Below are 9,864 nucleotides of genomic sequence, written 5' to 3'. Positions count from 1 at the left end.
CCCCCCCCCCCCCCCCCCCCCACACACACACACACACACATGTACATATACGCATCACACACACACGGCTACTGAGTAACATGTATACTTTTTTTTATGATTTGTCCCTTAATTGTGTCGTCTTTATGATACAAATATTTCCTAAATCGTTGTACATTGTTACGTTACCGATCCGCGCTTATGCGAAATTTACTTACATCTCTTCGCGATTGCTGCCTTATGACTAGTTAAAATATAGATATATTATAAATACTTATATTTTCATATATATATTTTTTTCATATATATATATATATATATATACTTCTTTTCTTCCTGTTTATATTTATATTTATATATATATAGTCTACTTAAATCGAGTTTGTTTAAGCTTTATTACTCATAGACAATCTGCTTGATATTTACAGAGATTAGATACAAAATTATAAACAGTTCTTAGTACAAAATAATTTTATGACTATAACGATCAAGGTTCGATAGCGTTAGAACAGGTTATGGGCAACCCACCGGTGGTTTCGGTTTCGCCGATCTCGAGTTTCTCCCTCATCCCTCGCTCAAAGTTCGGAAATGGGTCCTCCTTCGCGATCCCCGAGGAATGATTTCCCCGAGTCCCTTCGCGAGGGGGTAGAAAGAGGGAGAGGGGAACGTTCGAGATCATCAAGCGTGGCCGAGCGTTGCCCCTACCTGGATAGAAGATACAACTAGATGAGCTCTCCCCAGTTTTCCCGCAATTACCTGTAGACTCCCCCGCAATTCCACCGATAGAGGTCAACAATCAGGTATTATATCGAAATCATAGTTTGTCGTGTGCTCGCGCGGAAACAAATGTTTACTCGTGGCGCACGTATACGCGTGACGTGATTGTGGCGCAACATCGTACAATCGTTTTCATCGCCGCGATCATCCTCGTCGATCCTCCCATCGCGGCGCTGCTTTTTGTACACGATACGGTTTTCCACCTGATCGTCCCGATATATCACGCGACAAATGAGATTGACCGAAAGACAAATAACACGACGACCGTATACAGTGCGCGCGACTTGAGTCGTTCGCGGCGGAAGAAGGTACACCGAAATCAACGACAAGTACAGTATTCGCGGAGTTCACCAACGTTCGTTTCTGCCTTGAGAAAGCGTTGAGATTCGTTGCATGGTCGCGCAAATGATCGTCCACGTCGTGTTCGGCTGTCGTAGGCGAAGAAACGGGCGATGATATTCCTCCTATCGCGTGCTGAAGAAATTATCGTGCGTGTTTTTTTCCACCGATGAAAATCAATTCCCCCAGTCTGTGTGAGAACCGCAGTCACGCGTCTCGTGGAACAAGCTATTAGCGAAATGCTAATAAATACCGTTGCTCGTGGGTGGTGTTTCGAAGAAAATCGCGATCAGCGCTAAATATATCCCCTAAATCCCGAGGCAAGCGTGATTGTCGATCATGAGTGTGTTTAAAAATACATATACCGAAGGAATCAGCAGCGTGTGTGTGTGTGTGTGTGTGTGTCGCGATATGAGGGCTCTCGAGACGTCGTTGCAATTAAGGTTGAGCCTGTCGACACTTGAGGCCTTCAAAGAAACGAAATCTCGCACCGACCTAGCGTGTACACTCGTATATATTCCGGAACGCACGAGCCAAATGTGTCCGGCTGTCGCTTCTATCTCTCTCTTTCTCCCTCTCTTTCGGAGATATCGTGATTCTGAACGATTTATTACCCCGATGACGCCATTGGCAGAGCTCGAATTGTCCGCAAAGAATATAATCAACCACCACTGGAAAAAGGGCACACTAGGTAGAAGTAAGCTATCTAGATTATAATAGCGAGTCTTCGCGTAGGGAAAGGATTATGCGTGTTGACTCGTTCATTCATTGATTCGTTTGCGACTCATGACCGATTGTGTCGCCATCATATTTTGTCGCGATTTTCAAGAGATTCCGAAGCAGAGCCGCTTTCCGAATTTATGCGCTCGGTGGAGCTGTTTGGCCTAAATTGGTGAAATCCTCGAGTTCCCGATCGATTCTCGCAATTAGTCCGCGTTTCAAATTTCTATCAAGAGGATCAATCGACTTACCGTCTCGGCTGATTTGCCGGGAACCAAATTCGCGATGAAGTGGAGAAAAGAGAGAAAGCACACCGAGATAATCCTTTCGCCACGAAGATCTCCGCGAATTGGTAGGTACAGGTAGGTACGTAGAGATATACTAAATTATCACATGAGTAGACAAGTGAGTTACTCGTTAGCAGTAAGGGGCAACAATATAGCCAAAGGCAGCGTTATGCTTATGTTGGCGAATCTAAACGCAACTACAATTCGTTCTTTCTATTATCGTCTTCCTAGGTAGTAGGTAGGTAATGGCAGTCTGCTTCGGACTAAAAACGCGTACCGCAACGACGGCAGCTTGGTTTATCATTATTATTATTGTTTTCAACTCAGTCACAACCGGTGGCGAATTTAACCAATCGATCAACCGCGGTTCCTTGCGCGATGGCACAAAATTATACGTATATGTCGCGATCCGGTACTCTTTCCATCTTTTTCTCTCTCATTTTTACGCAAAAATTACGTAAATCACGTGTTCGTAATTAACGCTCGACTCACATCGATCGACCGGCGCCATTATTATTTTTATCTCGTTTCCTCCCCCCTCTGTCTCTTTCTTTCTAGCAAGATGAAAAAATCGGTGTTGCTTATGGTAAGACTTTAGTAAGCTACTCATCCCCGACATTGATGAAATTTTACAGGTACGTAGTATTAACTAAATGTGGTCGAAGTCACAAGTGCGAAGTTGCGGAAATGCCTAGTTTCCGAGAAATACAAATTTTAATTACTCGGCTTAATTAACGTTTTCCAACATTTCGATATGAAGAAATAATTAGAATTCAAATATATTTTGCAGAAATTTTTCAATTTATTAGCGTATTAGTAAACTAGGTAAATATGCCGAATAAAGGATTCATCCTTAATAATTTTAACCTTGGTATATGTTAATAACTGTGTTATTATTATTCATATGCTGATTACATTGAAAAATGTAAGGAAATGAGCTTCTTTGATTTCTTTTTTTTTATGACGTTCATATGTTGTCAACATTATATGCATGATTTCTTAATACATTAATAAAATATTTTTGAATTCTATTTATTTCTTCAAATTATTAAAATTTGAATTTCTCGGAAACAGGGTATTTCCGCAATTCCGCACAATATTTTACTACATTTAATAAGTATAAAATATCTGTAAAATTTCATCAAAATCGAAGGTTGGTAGCATTCTAAAGATAAGCCTTCCCTGTAAATCTCTATTATTTCAAAATTTACGCGCGCATGCGCGGATTCATCTGATCGTATATGTGCGTGTATATGTGTGGGTACGTGTGCAATTTTTGTTTCTTTTCTCTTCTAATTTTTCTGTGGTTTTCTTTTTGCTGTTCGTTCATTCGCTTTGGACACTCCACGGTCCCTCGGTGGAGGAGGATGTAGAAGCAATTCCAGTTACGTTTAAATTCAACGCGAGTACCTCAACTACGTGTGGCTATGCCTCCGTGTCATCATCTCTACTCCTTATTACGCGGTATTACGTTTAATTTATATAAATAGTATTTTAATGATATAACGGTAACATCGCCTATCCGCTAAATGTCTCGCATAAGTTTATAATAATAGTATATCCATCTGATGTATATAAATACGCGGAACCTAAAAAGGTATTGATTCGAAATTACACCGGAATACGATTGGAGACGGTGTTGTCTGACGCGTTAACGCCGGGCGAATTCGTCGTCGTCGTCATCGACAAGCGCCGCCGACGTGTTCAGAGGATGCGAGATCGTGTTCCCGTTTTCGGGTATCATTCCGTTTTTCTCCATTCCGATTCTCGTTGAAATTTCACAGCAAAGAACGTTCCGATATGTCGAACTTTCGTCGCACGTCCGTCACCTCGCGTCACGAACGTCTCGTCGATTCTGGAGCTAAACAATTTTCGTACGTTTCCTCTCATTCTCTTTTCTCATATTTTTCTCTTTTTTTCTCCCTCTGTCCGCACGTTAACACCGAATGCACGTGTAAGAGTGTAAAACGTGAAACACGCTCTCTCGCGCACGGACAGATACGATTCGCTTCTCGATTCCGCCCGGTCTCGTCCATTCTCTCACTCTCACTCTCTCTCTCTCTCTCTCTCATTTTTTCGCGAGAATCGCAATATGGATTACTCTCCTTACCAACCAATCAACTAACCAACCACACACATACGCACGCATACACATACACACATACGTAAGTGCGCCTATGTATATGTACAATATTCTAATTTTTTTCATTGATCCCGCCTATCGTTATAAAGTTACAATTATGATGTGTCATAGTGATGATACGTAAAACCTATTACTGATCTCCCGATATTGAGAACAGGTAGAACGCGTTTTACCCCCTTATCGCCTGTGTTCCTTCCGCGCACTTAAGTTATGAGACTTACGAGATACTCGGTCTAGAGTTTACACGACATCAACGTAGTTTCCTCCACGTAAAAACTGTGTGTTTTTTTTTATTTCGTTTAAACTGTTGATTGAAATAGCGACACGTTTCGAAGAAAACATTTACTATCGAGAAATCTTACAGTCACTCGACCGTCTTACCTGCCCCCGCCGCCGGTACAAGAGCTTCCTCTCTACCGCCGCACACCCTTCGACAGCGTACATTCTCACGTCGACTTATACGTTACACACTCTCCGCGTGCTATATTATTGTACGCGCTACTTATATGTACGCGAAAATTCGGATACACGCAGGCGAAAAAATAGCGTCTCGCGAAAAAGCGCGAGACGATTCTCTCGGTTCCCGCTCGATCGGCGATTACGTCGCTCGAAACGCGGCTACATGCACACGATCACGCCGTTCTCCGTCGTCTCGCGCGATATGTTATGCGTCTCATATGACGATAAAGGATTTCGCGATGTAAATCACACGCACGCACACTCGTACAAAGTAGATTCGTTTCACAATTAGAGATCCAGAGTACCTGGGACGATATTACGATATACACGTTCAAAGATAGCAAAAGGGAGTGATGATAGAGAAGAATAGAAGGGGACGTTTGGGGAAAGGGAGGGGAGGGAATGGACAGGGCAGGAAATAGGCATCCACTCGTTCACGAGTACACTCATATTTATAACGCTTCCTTTTCTTTATGATCATTAACTCGAACAGTCATCGTAATTTTAACGTCTAATATCGGTATAGTCGCACTATGTATTGCCGTACCGTCGATGTCACACTTCTCTCTCTCTCTCTCTTTCTTTGTTAAATCTTTCTTACTCGAAACGATATATAATTCTCATCGGAGAGAGATCCAGCTAATTATTCTTTTTGAGTAAACGATCTCTCCCCTATCTTTCGGGTATTGCGTGCGCTCTCTCTCTCTCTTTCTCTCTCTCACAATAATTGCCACGCGGCCAAACGGGATTACGAGACCCAGCCATCCTCGCAGGAATGTTCGTAGCTGTGTATTATCATTATTATATTAATTACACGCGTATTGCTCCTATAAGTCGTCGACGAGATCGCAGGATAGAGAGAGAGAGAGAGAGAGAAAGAAGAAAATTTTTCACGCGATCTCGCGTACTTCATCGTTGTCGTTGTCTCTCTTCGATAAGCACGCACATGCACGCGTCGATTCCCCGTGGATTACGCGTAGCTGCTATCATCTACGACGGGCAAGCTTTTTCTTTTTATTGTGCTCTCGTCCGATTGTCGTGTTCGCAGATTCACGGTCCGTCGTCTCGCTTTATTACTCTTCACTCTCTCTCTCTCTCTCTCTCTTTTTTTTCTCTCGTCCTCTTCCGTTTTTGTCGCCTGCTTAAGGGAAACAGCTCCGTCTCTCTGCTTCTCCTCCTTCCGGTGAGATTCGCACTTCTCGCGGCGACCAGGACTCTTCGAGGCTTCCGGAGAAGACAGCATCTGCGGCAAAGCAGCACTAGTAGTCACTGTTACTGGCGCCGCTATCAGGATCCCACGGAGGTCGTCGTGTCCTCGTGGTGCGCACGTGCGAACGATATAACAGTATAAATTCCGAGAGGCGTCGGGAGCCTCCGTTGGAGGGAGCGAGAGGCTCCTCCGCGCGCTTCCTTACTCTCCTAGCTATCCTAAGGGTTACTTCCTGCCCGCTACGGTATACTCGTTGTCCGAAGGTGCGCGACGAGGTCGCGGGACGACGGATTCCGGGTCGCACGGAGTAATAGATCCCCCGGATCCCGCCGTTTCGTCGAGACGGAGACGGTAACGGATCATCGCCATCGTCGTTGTACTTGTCATTTCGATGTCGCTTGAGCGAGATGCTACAACAATTCGCCCTCCCCGAGACGTTCGTTTCTTTCTCTCACGGAGGTTCCCTTCGTTGTTCTTGCCGCCTCCTCCTCCACCTTCGTCCCTCCGTTCCTCTGTTCATCCTCACTCGACGGTCACTCGGTGCCTGCGATTCCTCGATCGAGGACGCAGCCCGTCGTCGCACGCTCGCCGACCCAACGCTTCCGGGCCCGTCGCCGGCCCGTCCTGGAATCCCGCGGGATGACCGTGGAGAAAGTCGTCGTGCTCGCCGGAGTTGTTGTTGTTCGGGGCTCAATATCAGGACGTCGGCGCGTAGCCCAGGTTTTTCCGCTGCAGGAAGAGCGATATCTCGCGGAAGGTCGGTCTCTCGTTCTCCTCCCGCCGCCAGCACTCGAGCATCAGGTCGTAGATATCCTTGGAGGAGGCAGTGGGCCGCGGCAAGTAATCGAAGCCGTTGCCGACGTTGCTGCCGTTGCTGACGCCGCCGCCCAAATCCTCCTTGCAACTGTCTTCCGGGTTAACGTTGCTGCTGCCGTTGCTGCCGCAGTCGGCGGCGTGATGCAGCTGCCGCAGGCTCTGCACCACCTCCTCGTCCGACAGGTGCTCGTATGGCACGCGTCTGCCCAGGTTCAGGATCTCCCACAGAGTGACTGCAAACGCCCACACGTCGCTCTTCGTCGTGTACTTCCCCTAGAGAGAGCCGGGAACAATGTTAGTGTCTTAGCTGTTATCCTGACGTGCGACTGGAATTGTCAGAGTCGGCGGTCAACCCCTCGCGTTGGCGTTTAACCGACGGTCTCGTAGAATGCATGTGAATATATTTAATTTTCGGTGTATCTCAAGGTGCATTAGAGCTAATTTTAGTCTCTGAGTTCTCCTGAACAAACTTAAGGAGAGGTTATAAGGCTCAGTGTCGTATTTTCAGGTGACGCATCAAGGGAGCATCATCAATTTAATATTTATCGAGCAAAATTATGTTTCCATACATTTATTTACGAGCAGTTAGATAATATTTCAATACGTAATGTAAGTTTTATTGAATCCTTATCAAAATCATTTCACTTTATAATCCCCTTAATTGTAAGGATTGATTTTCAATAATTTTTATTTTTTCTCAGAGATTTCCAAAGAGAGAATAAAGGAAACAATTTATTAGTTTCCTTTTCTACTAGAATAAAGCTTATTTTACCTTGTCAGATGCCGATTACAAGGTGTACGTTCAGCTCGCGAAAGCACGATGTCGGAAACGTGATTCCATCGCGAGGGGTCGAATAGCCGCGAATAAATCGTCACGTTGTCTCGATATGTCCCATGGGAAAATGATCAGAAGCTGTTGAAGCTTACCAGAAATATTGACTCCCAAGCCATCCATCGTACTGGTAACGGCATGGCCCCGTCCACCTTGTAGTAGTCGCAGGAGTATAATTCGTTGTCCGTGCCAAAGTCCGAGATCTTGATGTGGTACGCCTTGCCAACCAAACAGTTCCTGCACATAAAATAATCGTATTTACATAGAGAACACGAGATTCTATCTCTTCATTAATTTGACTTCATTATTAATATGTAATATTTTAGTGATGACATGTACACACATTTAATCGTTTATTATCCACATAATATTTATTGCAGTATTCTATTAATTAATTAATCTTGTTATCTTTATTCATTATTAATTCTACGCGAAATCGCGACCTTTGTGCCCGCACTCGATTTTCCGACATTCGATAGTCTCTGGCGAGTTATTAATTAATCCATTTGCATCATTAGAAAATTTGGAAAATATGACTATATTATTGAATTGTTTTTCTTTAGATTGATGTGACTCAATTAATCAATTAATTCAACAATTGTGATTTGGTCAGCAGCTGTATCAACGCAATGTATTGTCGCGCCAAAGCGCAATTTGTTTAGTGGACAATATTTTTTCGAATGAAGATCACCGCCGATTTTGGCTGCGTTCCAATATTCACTATCGGTATTGAAAATCTATAGTATGCGTACATGAACTGTAGATTTTCAGTATTGGCAATATCGAAACGCAGCCTTTGTCGATTCAACCGCTTTCCTTTTTCTGAGTGTACACAGAAAAAAATTGGTCTTAAATCAAGAATAGATATTCCCACACGGAAAATAATATTCTGCTGGCACAGCAAATTTGATGCTGTCGTAGCAAAATTTGTCAGTTACTTATATGAGCAGCAAGACGATTTGATAAAAGTATCAATTGCCATTTGCTACATTATTTTGCTGAATCCACAAGTTATTTTGTTGTAGGAACAAATTAATAAATGCAGGAAAACACTATTTTACCTTAACAGCAAATTAATACGCGCTAAAATTCATTCAGCAGAATATTTTCTATCCCGGTAACAAAACTGTTTCTGCTCTGATTACGAGTATAATTCGCCAAATCGGTGTGCCAGCTAAATTTTATCGCCGTGTGCAACGAATGTGCAGTAACAACGATACTTTGCTGCAACAGCAAAATTATTCTTCTTCGCGTATCCGCTTTCGGATGCAAGCGGGTTGATTCGCGAGCGTGACATTCGAATTGGAAGAACAGCCGGAGTATTTCCGCGGCGAATTACGAATTACGGGTCGCGCACGGACGCGCGCTATCGGCTGAATCGAATACTTTTCCGGGTGATTCGGTCGAAACGAAAGAGACGCGTGTAAAGCCGGATCGATCTTCGCGTCGGTACGCGCGGAGTGCATAGCGCGCCCGCCAATCTGCATACGCGCACGCATTCTGTGCATGGCAGTCAACCGGAAGCGAGAATGGTTGTCTACATGCAACATTTGCTCGCGAATGTGGTCGGGCCACGTTTCCTGCCCGAGCACACCGGGGATGCGCGCTGCAATTGTATCGGACGCGTGAATAAACCTCGTGGCGCGCGCGGATATCGTCCGCGCTACGATCGTCGTAAATCGTTTCCTATGAGGGAGGAAGGGCGATAGCGGTCCCCGGGAGAAGCGTTTCTCGTCGGTGGGGCGCGAAGTACTCGCGAAGACGAAGCGATGTATTTTTAGACTTGACATCGCGGAGAGTGTTCGATCAATTTCTGCATCTGTACAGGCGCGCCGACGTTCCTCGTGGAAAACACGACGCGCGCGAGAATCGAAACGATAACTTCGTCCGACAAAAATGCCGAGATCTGAGCGACTCGCGAGCCGTGATTCACAAGGAGAGGAAGTTCCGGCAAATCATGCCGCACGGATGTAATTAGATAACAGAACCTCGTATTCCCTCCGAGTCGAGTTCAGTAAAGTTTAATGGAATCATGACTGGCGACACGCTCGTCGAGGCGCTCGGTGTGCTTTCGAGCCTCGGGAATTATGGGTGAATAAAAGAAGGAGAGAAGAAAAAAGAGAGAGAGAGAAAGAAGCGCACAAAACGCGCATGATTAACCCTTCGACCGTCCTTCGATCCGAAAAGCCGCACGTACCGTAAACAGGTTCATATTGGCTCTATACGATTTTTCAGGTCTCATATCTGAAAATCTGTGAAAGGAAAGAGGTTGACAAAATTCTAAAATAAAGTAATTTTCCTA

The 9,864-nt window shown here is 44.6% G+C and overlaps 1 protein-coding gene across 1 annotated transcript in view; it reads right to left on the bottom strand.

The window, feature by feature from the left end:
• Window positions 1–30: 30 nt before the first annotated feature.
• LOC106750086 (discoidin domain-containing receptor 2-like) overlaps window positions 31–9,864 on the bottom strand; it is a 206,020-nt gene continuing 196,186 nt past the window's right edge. The window contains exons 16-17 of the mRNA XM_014630167.1: window positions 7,658–7,799; window positions 31–7,003 (exon numbers count right to left, since the gene is read on the bottom strand). Of these exons, the coding sequence (XP_014485653.1) occupies window positions 6,611–7,003; window positions 7,658–7,799 (535 nt within the window). The 3' untranslated portion in view covers window positions 31–6,610. The remainder of the gene's footprint in view (window positions 7,004–7,657; window positions 7,800–9,864) is intronic.

The sequence above is a fragment of the Dinoponera quadriceps genome, unplaced genomic scaffold (genome assembly GCF_001313825.1).
Source record: "Dinoponera quadriceps isolate SergipeBrazil2010 unplaced genomic scaffold, ASM131382v1 scaffold4444, whole genome shotgun sequence".
NCBI classification, from domain to species: domain Eukaryota; kingdom Metazoa; phylum Arthropoda; class Insecta; order Hymenoptera; family Formicidae; genus Dinoponera; species Dinoponera quadriceps.
The sequence above is the reverse complement of the archived record's forward strand: the minus strand, read 5'-3'. Positions and strand labels throughout refer to the sequence as shown.